Raw genomic sequence first — 13,657 nt, 5'->3', positions numbered from 1 at the left:
GATACGATTATTGGCACTCAGAATCCCTTCCCAGAATCCTCAGCCGACTTGAACATTCCGCCGCATTATAGAAGGCGGAGGTGTGCAGCACAATGGTCAAAATTCCATCCTGCACGTCTTTATCTCTCCGGCTTTGTTGCATTCAAGCGCTCTTAATCTGGCATAACATTACTCGAGATTTGCAAAAAAGATACATCGTTTCTTTATTTTGCTTTAGTTTTCATGGGATCTTGTTTTGGTGTACCTAGTTTCCGCTGTGTACTGTTTTGGGAATTAGCTAGGCTGCTACATCCCTGCTAATATGCGAGTGTTAACGCGGTATTTTGTACAAATTATGCAGCTCCAAAATAAATTGCTGCTGCTTAGCCCCGTTAACCTTCAATATGCAAAGCAAAAGCTTGGCTTGGTATGAGTCTTGGTTAACCTTGGTTAGCCTTTGATTTAGCTGTATTGCCGACCATGTCTCAAAGCCGTTCGGTTCCGTGGAACGCTCACAGAAGGAGGCCGGGTGAACGCGGCGTTCATTCATGGCGAACACACCGTTCCTCTTCACCGGGCGCTAGACGAGTCACGCTGCCCGAAACCACCCAGCGCCGCATGCATGGAAGGCGGCGGGGGTGGTTAGCTGCCTCGGCCGCAGCGGCGGTGGCGACCGCTGTCGGCGCCCACACGGGCCAATAGCGGGCCCGGCGAATCACGCGATGCGCTTCGAGGGGTGCGTCGCCGGGAGTGTGTCTCCGCTAAAAAGGTCATTTGCGCATCCTCCATGAAATCGCTTAACGAAAGTAGTAGAGGTTTGCTTCAAAACGTTTTTTTTTTTTTTGTGGCAATATGGCAGCCTTGGCTTTGGCAAGGTGTACCGCAATCCGGAACCAGTAAAAGATGGCACTGTATGTGTACTATCATGCTTGGAACGCCTTACAAATAGCGCCGGTAAGTCAGTTAGCGCATATTTCCCTCAGGTGCGGTTCTACCTCGGCCGCTACGAAGACAGCAACGGGAGTGCGCCGGTGTTTCCGGTGGAGGCGCTGCCTTCGCAAGCACTCGCAACGTACCAGGTATTCCGCGAGGCGCGCTTCAAAAGCCGCATGCTCCGCTTCGACGCCGTCAAGGATAACGCCACCGACCCGGACTGCACACACGACGCCAGAGAGAATGTAAGGCTGCTACGTTTGCCGAAGTATCCCGGAGCATGTGGGGTACAGGTGTTCGGCGCTTCAGTCTGCCCGTGAATTGAGGCTGAAATTCAAATTTTGACACTTACCAGATACCATTGACAATCACGTGATCGAATTACCACCCCAAAATATTGTGGCACAAGTTTTGCGTGGAATTCTGATATTTTTCTAGGTGCTCCTTAAAAGGGCCAAGTCTCTACCCATTTTCACAAGTGAAAAACTATGAATGAATACCGAAGTGAATACAACGTGATAAGTTATTGAGGAATATCATGAATATCAAGTGTTTAAATTAGCTATCCTTGGATGTGTAATTTAAGAGATGTAGAAGCCGCTGTTACCAAGCCAACCCTTGCTTTCGCCGTTCAAGATAAAGTAGCGAAGGGATGGACAATGTACCACCACTGTGACAAGTAAGCACACTGAACTTGAATTGCATTTCAACCTCAGCAGATTGATACCTTAGAGTCAGTCATCCCGGAACCAGTCTCAAAATTTCCGATTTCACTCCCCCAGCAGGTTACAGCCTCTAAACCTATTACCCCAGGAGGTGAAGTTGAAGGAACGCTCATGTGTCGTTATTCTATGCGAAGCGTTGTTTCGCGGACCAAGGGGGTTTGGAGCGTCAATATTGGCGGTATCACTTACCTGACGCCTTTTCTTTAAGAGTTTAAATTTCCGCTCCTTCAGAAGCGTACACCATTGCAAAAAAAAAATGGCCGCGTATCTGCTCCTTTCGTTGCAAATGTCGCAGAAAGACGATAGTCGACTGACGCCCCTACGAATTAGAGGCCTCCTCCTCGATCCCGCTCACCTCATGCTGTTCCTTTCCCGTCTCGCTCCTCCCAAGATTACACGCTAGCGGTTTGCTCAAGTCCATTTCAATTTACCGCGTTTCACTGGTCCAAGGCGAGTGTCTCGATGCCAGCGCTGGCGTACGGCGGAGACGCGGTGCAACTGAGGCACCCTACTACAACGTTTATAGAACCATGTTGTCCTACGCCACGAGCGTTCCAAGCGGAACGTGAATCCCATCTAGCAGAACCTTTCATTCCTATTGCCGTTTGCTTTCTTAATAAATGCCGCCAGGAGGTAGCACTGGCAACAGCAGGTGACGGTTTTCTGCCGTTGATGTAGTATTCCATTTGCTATCACAAAAACCAAGCATCCATAAATACTTTAAAAAAGGAACACTGCAAGTATCTCTTACGTATTTATTTGCTGCCTTATATTTCTAATGACTTGTTCTTGTTCAACGATGTTGATAAGTATGAACACTAACACCGGACTTAAACGTTTAGATTTGGCTGTGAGTATATAAGACTATTGCGCAGCCTTCATTTCACTTTGCCCGGGTGCCTAAATGGAGTCACAGACAGACAGACAGACAGACAGACAGACAGACAGACAGACAGACAGACAGACAGACCGACAGACAGACGGACAGACGGACAGACGGACAGACGGACAGACAGACAGACAGACAGACAGACAGACAGACAGACAGACAGACAGACCAAAATTTCTGCGTTTAAGTAGTCCAAGAAAGAATATCGTGTTCAAAAGTAGTTTTACCTTAGCAAACAACATAAACATAAAGTATAGGCAGGCAAGAGCTTGTTAAGCTACCAGCAGTTGTATCACGACACATTCGTTTCCAACTCGGTTGTGCATGGGAAAACCTAGGAATATTTGAAGCAGAAAAGAAGTGCATAACCGAGAGCAGCACCTTTCGTTTAACTAAAACCACAAGTTCGATTGTTTTTCGGGAAACAAATGCGCAGAATGGAAACTACTTTTTAAGGCTCCAGATAAAAGTAAAAGAACAAAAATATGTGAAAGAAATCACGGACCATTCCACTCGGTGAAAGTGGTTGTCCGACGAAGCTGCACGTTTTGTCGGCTGTTAGCGAGGTCGTCCCCGCTGAGTCTGTGTCTTACTTTTGTGTCTGAACTCGCGTGGCTGTTACCGAGCCGCGTTTGCATCGCATTTTGAAACTTGTGAGAAACTAAACACCGGTCTCCTAAAAGATGGCGCAATTTTTAAGCACGAACGATTTGCTTGGAAAACGTTTCTCTAAAGGAATATAAGCCCTCTTTTACGAAAATATGGAGGCCTTGTGATCTTATCGGTATAAGCTTGGCCAAGCTTACGTGGACCTCTTTAGAAGTCGGCTTTACTTTAAACACAGATGAACTCCTCGTAGGACATTCTTAAGGGCAACACAAGCCGTCTCATACCGCAATATGGCGCTTTGGGAGTTTATCGGTGTAAGCTTAGTACTTGTAAGCTGGTCTTTCCACACTGCATTTTCCCACGCGGACGCCATAAAATCCCGCACCCTGGCCGTACAGAACTTCGTTGGGAAAGACGCTGCTTGCGGTGTCAGTTCTAGGGGCGCCAACAACTGCGTTCGCCTGGTTTGGGCCAGCTGCCTTGGGCTGCATTCTACTTGCGAATGCCTCCTTACATGCTTTGTCCACGGGCGCCCTCACGTAAGATAAACAGCGTGCAGTCTCTACTAGTCACGCGACCTAGACCTGTTTTATCAACCGCGACTGTCACTCAGATCTGAGCCAGTGTTTTGGTGGTTCGTTAATGATATGCTTTACGTCACTTGAAAGACCTTGGGAGGGATCTCTTCCGGTTATTTTTGCGCAACCTACAAACTCCAGGTTGCCCGAAGTTAACCAGTATCCCTAGACTACTGCGAACATCTTACTGAAAACCGTAATTTGAAGTTTGCGCTCGAAGTTGAAGCCGGGCTATTGAAATCCAAACCTTGTTAATTGGCTCCTCGTTCCTCATGCAAGCACCTTCAGTCCATGAACCCTTGCCATCTCTCGTGCAGGTGCTGTACCTGCGGCTGTCATCGGCAGTGGAGACTCACGACATACGGAGTCCGCTGTGGCCACTGCTGCAGGCGGCGCGGCTGGCACCGATGCTTTCCCGGTGCATGCTGCGCGTGCTTCTGCTGCCAGAGACACCACCCCATCGCGAGGCACAACACCGAGGCAACCGCTTCTCGACTGCGGGTAGCGCCAGGTTCAACGAATTGCTCGCATGCCTGCGCGCACACCACACCCTCGGAAGGTCGGCGTTAACTGGTCGCGGGCGAGGCACGCGCGCGGTTATCCACAGCGCAGCCCTCGAGCCGGCCAGGAACGCATACGACGCGTACGTGGTGCGGCTGGCGCGTGAGACTTCGCTGGAACAGCTCATAGGGAGCCGGGACGCCCTGACTACGCTCGGATGGAACCAGGTGAGCGTTCCGTATCCCGTTTGGTTCCAAATCCACATTGGTCAAGCTATTTTTCAACCCGAAATATATTTCCCCTCACCAAACTTTTCGTTTAGGCTATTCTTCTTAAACGAACTATTTTTAGCCAGGCAGGTGCCCATCTTTATAATTTCTGAGGCCGCTATACAAAAAACTTTAGAATTCTCTCTAAAGTTTCATTTTACGTGATGACTGGTAACTTGAAAGGTCTCGGGCCTGAGCAAGTTTGAAAAACATGAAGCAAGTTTGAAAAACATGAAGCATCTTGAACGTGCTAGCTTCCGACAGGGACAACAGTAGAACGACGACAACACAACGTGCGTAGCGCTGTCGTTTAGCCGTTATAGAGGTACCTGTGGAAAGCGTTGGCATCAGTGAATGGTGTGACTTACGTCGTTCACTCTCCCGCTTTGGGTTTAATACTCTAAGTCGTATTCACTATTTTAGTATTCAATTCGCACATATCTCGCATAGCTATATAGGTTCAGTGAACAGAAAACTTTTCTTGGCTCTGGCTTTAAGGGCAACATGGAATCAGGGAGGCCTGTCTTCCGAGTACCGCATGCGTTGCACTCTCCCAAGAGAGTTTTGTTCAGTTTACCATTTCATTATTACAGGGAAGGATCAGTTCTTACACATTCGTGGCTAGTTTATAAAGGCAATATTGCTTTTCAAGTCTTGTAAAATATAAAAACTATGTGAGATAATGCAATGCACGAGGAAATATGGTTTGAATTATTATGAAATGTATCAAGTTCACTTATGTCTTTTGAAACATACTATTGCGTACCAATTTCTCGCAGAGAATTTTCAACTAATTGAATTTTAACAGCACACCTGTTTTAGCTTGAGCTTGGTATTTTGCCGTCAGCCAAAAACACCAAGAAAAAAACACCTCCGGCATGAGGCGCCCGGCACACCCTTCGTGCAGTGGCTTCAGCAAAAATCTGCAATAACGTTAAACCTGGAGAGGGGTCAAGAATGCAGTGCATAAGTGTATTCAAAGATTGCAAGTCTCTCTTTGACCACACGGCGCGCGCTGAGTGGGCGCCAGAGAAGAGCCTGTGTGAGCAGTGATCGCGCGCTTGCGGAGGCGGTGGCGCCCTCTCTTGCGTTAAAGCGGATTTAAAAAGGTTGAGACAGGAACTTTTAAGTCTGTGGAAAGCCTGCTATAGGCTTCCTCTGCATCCAGGGACACTCGACACGAAGTGCTGGGTACAGCAAATGTTGATTATATATTTTAATTTCTCTAACAAACACTTAAATATGCGTTCTGGAGATTGGGACCTATCGCTACCGCCACTAAACATGACGTCAGTATGTTTCCAGCATACGAAGTTTCAGTGACGTCATAGAACGTTAGCGACTCGATCTACGTCAATGTGAACTCCACTTACCACAGCTACCTGTTTGGCCGGATGAGCAAGCGAGTACGAGCGATGCCCTAGCCAGCCCAAACTTCTGCGCTACGAAGCACCACGTCGGGCTGCTGTTGTGTTATGGAGTACTCTCCCAGCACATCCAGAGACCCTGTGCGCTTTCACAAGTTTCCTGAGACGAAGCATAGAGAAGCAGTGAGAGGCAGATGGCCGTGATTCAAAAATCTATAGCGGTTCCAGGCACTCTACTTATATTGGCTTTTTATTACACTGGACGCGAAAACTCGTGTCCAACAAGACAGGCGCTCTGAGGGAGCCGCTCGGGCATTGCGTTGGCTGCGGCCGCGGCCGCGAATTGGCCCAGACCGGCGCAGGTAGCTAGAGCGGTAGCTTGTTACCGCTGCACTAAATGGGACTCAAGTAGCAAACAAAGCGGTGCATACAAGAAAGGGGGTAATGGTGTAATAACGAATTACATTAAAAATCGTTGTTTGCATCATTTACGAGAGTGGCAATCGAATATCCGCCGCTGTGTTAAGCCTAACATCCGTAGGCGGACCTGTAGGCAGACCGGCCGGCTGCTCCCATCGCGCGTCTCTTCATTCACTGCCTCGCGGTTACTTCTCTAGCCACGGCCGCAATGAACTCTCGCAGTGCCTGCAGCACATCCGCGGCCGCTTTTGGGGCGGCTGAGGAGATCAGTGCATGCGCAGGGTATTTAACGAAAACTGCCGCCTACGCGGAATCGACAGTACATCGGCAGCTCTGATCTTAGGTGTAGCGTGGTGACTGCAAACAGTGATATACGTACGGCAGTCGCAATGAGCTGGGCGAGCGGAAGTCTGCTTGCGGTGACGTCACGACTTCCCTCGGACTTCTCCGCTGAAATTCTCCGTCGTTCGAACACCGCTTAACGTGTGTGCAAGAGCAGACGCCACAGCAAAGTCGCAGCGTATCACAGCGCCGAATGGTAGACACGCATGGCAGGGTGCACTTGCAACACTCTGACATCACTGCTGAAATCGGCGCCGAGAAACCGAAACCGCAACATGGTGACATTAATCGAGCGATAATGAATTATTAAAGACGACAGCCTCCCTTAAGCTACTGGAACGTTAAAATTTTCGTTTGTGCGTCTGTCACTCGATTCAGCCGACCGGTCAAGGGGAAATAGAATCTGCACAATACGTATATACCCACCGCCAAATCTAAATGTCTAAGTCCGGTGGCAATGTTCATACTTGTCAACATTGTTAAGCAAGAACAAAACATTACGCAAATATTAGTTAAAACTAAATACATCAATGTTATCTGCAGTGTTACTTTATTTAAAAATGCATAGGTGCTGATTTTTCCGATGGCAAATGCAATAGTGCATCCACTGCAGAAAAAAAAATTCAATTCGCCTGCTCTCGTCCCCACCACTATAGCTCCTGGCAGAGTTTAAGAAATGAAACGGCAACAGTAATTAAAGGTTCCACGTGCCGCTTGGAACGGGCGTGGAGCAGGGCAACGTAGTTCTGTAAATGTTGTAATTGGCTGCCTGGATTCACGCCCGTCTCCACCGTACGGCAGCGCCGGCATCGGGGCCCCTGGCCTGGAGCAGTGGAACGCAGTAAAGTTAAATTGACTTGAGCAAATATCTAGCGTGTTTATCTTGGGCGGAGCGAGACGGGAGAGGAACATCATATTAGGTGAGCGCGAGAGAGAAGGGAGGCATTTACTTGGCAGGGGCGCCAGTCGACTATCGTCTTTCGTCGACATTTGCGACGAATGGAGCAGATACGCGGCCAATTGTTTACTCAGAATACGTAAATGTGGGAGCGTGTATCATGCTTTCTAAAGCAATATGAAAGGTTTGCAACAAAAACGCACAAGCAACAAATTTGATTTCTTAACGCCTTTAAGTATTTAAATGAGAAACCGACTGGCCGTAAGTAATCTTCGTGTCATGCGTGTCATGCTAAGTGTGCTTTAAAGGAGAATAGCTAGCGTTTGAAACCTATTTCGATACGGAATTTACCAAATTTCAGTTATTAGGGGCGAAGCCCCTTAGGGGCTGGGGCTTTCGGCGTCTTCTGTCGTCGTGGATCGTCTCATGTAGTCACGGTACTAAAAATCCCCGACACTCGTTTTCCAACGCCACGCGCTAGAACGTTTCATCTCCGTGACCGAAAACGCGTACAAAAAGAGCACACCGGGACACTCGTTTTCGAACGCCTCACGCCAGAACACTTCGCGCTTCGAGACACGAGACTTTCACAGCATAGCTATCAACCTCTAAACCCCAGCGGTTTTATCTTCGTGGCCAAAAATACCAAGGCGCCAAGAATACACTTATACGCGCCATGCTTCGCCCCTCCCTAGGTTTCCCGTTGGTGGAGTTGGCGCGGGATTTTTAACGCCATAAAATCCCAATCATTCCGCTATTTTAAACGAATAAGGGTTTAAGTGTTGTCGGACTGTTTTTTATAGCGAGGCTGTATATACGCTACTGCGGTTGTCGCTGTTCATCGGGCTGTTCATCGCGTTGTTACGAAACAAATTCTGTCTAGTTTCTCGCGAATGTTCTGAAGCCGTCAACCTAATGTAGATATCTTAGAAAACATTGCTTATAGTTTCATTTTCTTGTGACTCTTAGTTTAGAGTGAAATTGTAAATGTTACAAAAGTCCTGTCAGCGCTCAGTACACATGGCCGTCAACGGAGGGGGTATGGCTACAGTAAACGGCCGCAAGTCTTGGTCTGTCAGAACTTTTCCAAAATAAATTATATGACAATTAGCCGCTCAGATTGTAAGTTTATGTGGAGTTTCATGTACTTTTGGTAGTTTACGCAGATTACAGGGAAGCTGTAAATAGTGTCGAATTGCCGACTGCTGCAAGCACATGGGCTTTTACGGGAGGCAGACGGACTCTAGTTTTGTCAAGTTTCGTTCAGCTAATAAGGTAGGAAGTATGCACTATTGCAAATAACACGAAAACGTCAACACATATCGTTGCTCGATCCTCGCTGTTGGCCCTTCTTCACACAATGGAAGGCTTGACGAATTTTTATTTATCTGGCAACAGCAGACGCTAAAATAATTTTCTATTGTGCCGCAGCTGTACTATGTTGCCTACGCTCGCGCCATGTGCGAGAGCCCGGACCACCGAGGGCCGAAGGAGCCGCACATTCCGCAGCGGGAGCTGGTCAACGGGCCGCTTTCCAATGACCGGGGTTTCCACCGGGCCTTCAACTGCCGTCGGGGGGATCCCATGCGACCCGAGCCCACCTGCCACTTTTGGGACCGCCCGCCCCGATGATGCAACACCACGACCTCCGTTTTCATTTGTGCCTTTTGACTTGGACTCAGCCGTAGCGTAGCGCCATAAATACTGTGAAACGAGCGGGATCAGGTTTGACACGCCGAATATTTTGGTGTTACCTAATTCGTCGAGGCGTTCGTATATTAACTACGAATTTCGCGCTGCATAGGCTCCTGCGAACACTTTTGTTTCTTCGTGGGGGGAAGCTGCTGTTACTAAGGCAAGATTGAATTCGCATCTTTATGTAAACAGTTCCAGATTAAGACCAACCCTGTTAGAAAATGAAAATTCTCGTATTTTAGTCTATGTACTCTTTCAGCATGTTCTTCATTGATATTGACCATTTCGTATTATTTATTGTAATACACGTAAAGCACGGGTCGGCACGCTTGAAGGCCGACACGCCAGTTTTGACCTCCAATGGGGTTAGCAGGACACAAGAACAGAGAATTGGTCGCTTGCAGCTGACATTATCCCCTTCAGCCATATTATTCACAATTGTTATCAAGTATATGGTTCAATTCGCTGATTTGTTTACTTCGCCTGCCAAGCCCCAACCGGATTTGCCGTGTCGGCTTCTGACACAAGGCTCTCTACCTCAAAAGTTTGCCTACCCCTGACGTAAAAAAGCGCTTCTTGCATGTCAAGTAATGCGTCTAGCTACAGAAGTGCACTTGTAGGCTGGAAATCGCACGAAAATATCTCGCGTGCGAAATGTATAGCGTAGTTTTTTACAGCAAAGCTGTAAATGGCTAGGATCCAGCAGATCGTCTCCGGTCCCAGAGCGATGTAGACAGGAATCGCTAGCGAGCGTAGCGCCACGTTGCGGAGCCCACTGAAATCCCCGGAATAGTAAAACTGCGTGCCACACCCCCGGGCCATGAAAAAAATCATACAAAATTAAAAAGGTCCTAAGGCCTTCATAGAGCATGCGCCGTGATTACCATACCCGCGCTATAATAAATTTCTACCTACGATTCCTGTGTGTTTTGTAGCGTAAGCTACACTGGCCGAGGTTGAGCAGTTTCGCGTGTGCCGTGATGGGCCGTTATGCGCAAGCGCGAGGGGCATTGAATTGCATTCGATTGGACTGGATTGGCTTTGATTGTGTTGCGTCATAGCCGCGGCAGACGCACTGGCGCCGCCGCGTGCCCAGGTGTGCGTCTGAATTGCGCAGTAGCCAAGTATGACGCTGTGTCGGTGCCGCTTGATAGCCGTTTCACGTGGCTCGTGAACAGGCGTGCTGAGCATGCGCGAGGAGCAGTCACTGGACAGGACTGAACTTTCGGTTAATAACCAGGAACAATGCTCAATCGCAAATTACAAACAAACGTGTTTTGCTTCGTGCACCCCTTGGACTACGACCCAGTCAAACCTCACGTTGAGGCTCGGCACCGCAGCTTTGCTGGCCATCCCTCTTCACGGGGTGGAAGGGCTCTGAATTTTTTATCAAATTGATTGATTGTGGGGTTTAACGCGCCGACGCAACGCAGGCGATGAGGCGCGCCGTAGTGGAGGGCTCCGGATTAATTTTGACCACCTGGGGATCTTTAACATGCACCGAAATCTCGTACAGTAGTTTTTTTTATCACAAAGCCATTTCACAGCCAAGCTGCATATGTATCATCCCCAAAGCTGTCATTCCGCTGAAGTCGGTTTCCTCGGCACCGCTCTTCCACTCCTCGCCACCGCTCAGGCCTCGGTCACAACATTTATAACCCTAGCCACCACCAATGCCTCTTTCACAATTCCGCTATCGGCTGATAACGACGGCAGCGCCGTTATCCGCAGTGACACTTCTAACTTGCTATGGAAAGGTTGCCCGATATTCGTTCGGAGAAGAGCGGGAATTGAAGGAGCGTCGAATGGTTATGACATGATTACGGAGTTTAAGGCTTCATATACTCGCTAACGAATGCAATAAATAGTATTCGTGCCGGTTTCATGCATAACAAGAATCGAACGCGATGAATATGTCCAAGTAGCTCTTTATTGTATTTCAAGCACTTCAGGTGTAAATAACAAATCCTGGCCTATATACTCGGGATGGTGTTTCATGAATTGAAGAAAATTACTCTGGCTCTTTTTCGCGTACTGAGGACCCCGCCCACTAGCCAGCTCGATTCCACTGCTAAAAATTTCTCCTCCCGCTCCTTCTCCTACGCCTTTTGAGTGCAGTTTTACTATAACGCATATCTGAATATTGGGAAGATATGCGTAAATATGCCTCCAGGTCGTCACAAACATAGTCTTACTGAATTATTACTGTACACGTGACTAGAATGCGTGGGCGAGCGTGTGCGTGCGTGCGCGTGTGTGCTTGTGCGCGTGCGTGTGTGTGCGTTTGCGTGTGTCTGTTGGCGCAAGCATGTTATGGCGGCGCACATGAAGACTAGCACTAGCTCCTCTCCGTACTGGCTTTTTACCCTCGGTACTGACTTTTTATAAGGACAGAAAACCAGTAATGAAAAATGGGTGGTGATTCCTATGTCTCTGTAATTTTGTTTACACCTACAAAGATCAGACGAGGTTAAAACTACGATTACTTTGTGGATGAAGCGGCTATGTTGCCGTGCCCTGTATACGAGCACAGCCTCCGAGCTTGAACCGACGACGTTATTGGTATCGTGCTCAACTGCTGACGTTTTGCTGAATAATCCGCGATACTGGTTAAAAGCTTGGTATATAACCAGGACGTGCCTATACATGCAGTTGCTTATTTAGGACTCAACTTACATCTTTTGCGGTCCGTAGTACACACAGGCATACTTTCATTCCATGACAACTTGAAGTGATGTGCTACAATACTTTCGAGCGTTCGCCAAGGTTGCAAAAATGATTTTACCATCTCCTTACATACCAGTACCGGGAATGCCAAAGCCGACAGCCCCGAAGGCCTGGAATTTGTTTTCGTCTTGCATTTCTGCTGTTGTCAGTTTTTCGCAGCTGGCTGTTTCTTTCATTTGAGAGATTGCTCGATACAGCAGCTGACGACAAGCCTCTACTCTTCGAGCTCCGCACAGGATAGGCTTCGCAAGGAACGGGGCGACGCCAGCAATGTTTTTTCCAGAGTGGTACCAAAAACTATATTTTAAATCACGCCTTGAGCTAGTGTATATGATTTTAATTCTTTATTATTATAGAAAGTAACGCACACGCGAAATTTGGTGCGGACAAGCATCAAAAGTCAACAGAGCGCAAAGAAACAGCAAGGAGAGCGAGCCCGAGTGAAGCAAACGACAAATATGAGAATCACTAAGCCAACGTCACGGAGACGCGCTTCGCAGCGCCGCCCGTGGTCGCGCTCACCACCAATAGTTCCCTTCGACAAATGCACACAAATATATAACTGCGATGAAATACGTATGGGTAAGATAACAGCCGTAATCAAATTCGTCTCTCACGCACAGCTACCTCACTTTGACTAAGCATTCAACGCAACTGAATGATCGAGCACCAAGTGTTTTTCAGGTTTTCCCAGATTAACCTTGTGCGCGTTCATCACACCCTCCGAGCGGGGTTTCTGAACGGCGAGTTGCGGGAGACGGGCGATTTCTCACTCGCGTGCCTTCGTTAGGGAGCTTCTTGAAAGAAATACCTCCTTCACAGCATGGACATGATTGACCACTTCTTTTGGAACAATATACGTGGGCCACATTTTGCGTTTGAAAAAATGCTTACCTTTTTGAGTAGGTGTAAGAGTAGGCTTACAGACAAGTAATATTTCATTCTAACTTGTAGGGTTTTTATGACGCGACTGCTAGTTAATAGACCTCTCATTCGTCGAACAACTGTGGCTAGTTGTTTACGTGTCATTTCCGTCTAGTGAGGAGCTGCGACAGAATAGCCTTTTTATTCTAGAAGGGCGGGGGGGTGAGGGGTTTAAGGGCGAGTGCCAAGAATGCATGCAATGCATCCGAGATTTTCTGCGCTAGTCATGGTTAGCTTGGGCAAACGTCGTTGGGGTTTGCGGGAAAGCAAAAGGAAAGGAACTGCACTGGGAATATTTTTGAGCTCGGCCTGCATACAACCCAAGTATTCTTCTATTTCTTTTTCCACGTTTCCCTTCCCAAAAATAAAAAGAATAACCATGGGAACAACACCCGCTCCAGCGACGCTATAGGAGGTTTGCAGCCAATCAAAAATAACCCAGTGCGGGTGAAGGGAAGTAGAGGAGAGTGAAGTGATAAAGTAGACAAACGTGCATACTAACTATCTAGGGCGTATTGCTGCTAAGCATGGCGGAGATGGCGGAGAAAGATAGCGGAGAGAGATAGTGACAGGGGAGAGATAGGAGAGGAGGGAAAGCAGACGCACGCGGGACCCGTACACGGGGCGTGGCGGAGGAAGGCGAGGAGGCCGCTGATGCGGCGATCAGCGCATCACGTAGGAAGGCGAAGAGGCTACGCCCGGCGCAGAAACGTGTGCGGTGGAGGAAGACGAACATCCAGCTGTGGTCCCTCGAACAGCAGCGAGGCTTAAACAACGCCGCGAGGCGAAATAGGGGAAAAA

The 13,657-nt window shown here is 48.2% G+C and overlaps 1 protein-coding gene across 1 annotated transcript; it reads left to right on the top strand.

The window, feature by feature from the left end:
• Positions 1-1,003: 1,003 nt before the first annotated feature.
• Positions 1,004-10,094, top strand: LOC144144752 (neprilysin-1-like). Its single transcript, XM_077676265.1, has 3 exons — positions 1,004-1,157; positions 4,031-4,441; positions 8,942-10,094. Exons 1-3 carry the CDS (start codon positions 1,089-1,091, stop codon positions 9,140-9,142), a joined length of 681 nt encoding a protein of 226 aa, XP_077532391.1. The 5' UTR covers positions 1,004-1,088; the 3' UTR covers positions 9,143-10,094.
• The last annotated feature ends 3,563 nt before the right edge of the window (positions 10,095-13,657 follow it).

This window comes from Haemaphysalis longicornis, unplaced genomic scaffold (assembly GCF_048455015.1).
Source record: "Haemaphysalis longicornis isolate Haplotype H1 unplaced genomic scaffold, Haemaphysalis longicornis Haplotype H1 scaffold_7, whole genome shotgun sequence".
NCBI classification, from domain to species: Eukaryota; Metazoa; Arthropoda; class Arachnida; order Ixodida; family Ixodidae; genus Haemaphysalis; species Haemaphysalis longicornis.
This window is presented reverse-complemented; position numbering and strand designations above follow the sequence as displayed.

Bases quoted from the DNA above. Each gene is read 5' to 3' on its own strand.
- LOC144144752 (XM_077676265.1), top strand. From the start codon at position 1,089: ATGCTCCGCTTCGACGCCGTCAAGGATAACGCCACCGACCCGGACTGC. The intron at 1,158-4,030 runs GTAAGGCTGCTA...TCTCTCGTGCAG, and splicing joins CACACGACGCCAGAGAGAAT to GTGCTGTACCTGCGGCTGTC. The intron at 4,442-8,941 runs GTGAGCGTTCCG...ATTGTGCCGCAG, and splicing joins CTACGCTCGGATGGAACCAG to CTGTACTATGTTGCCTACGC.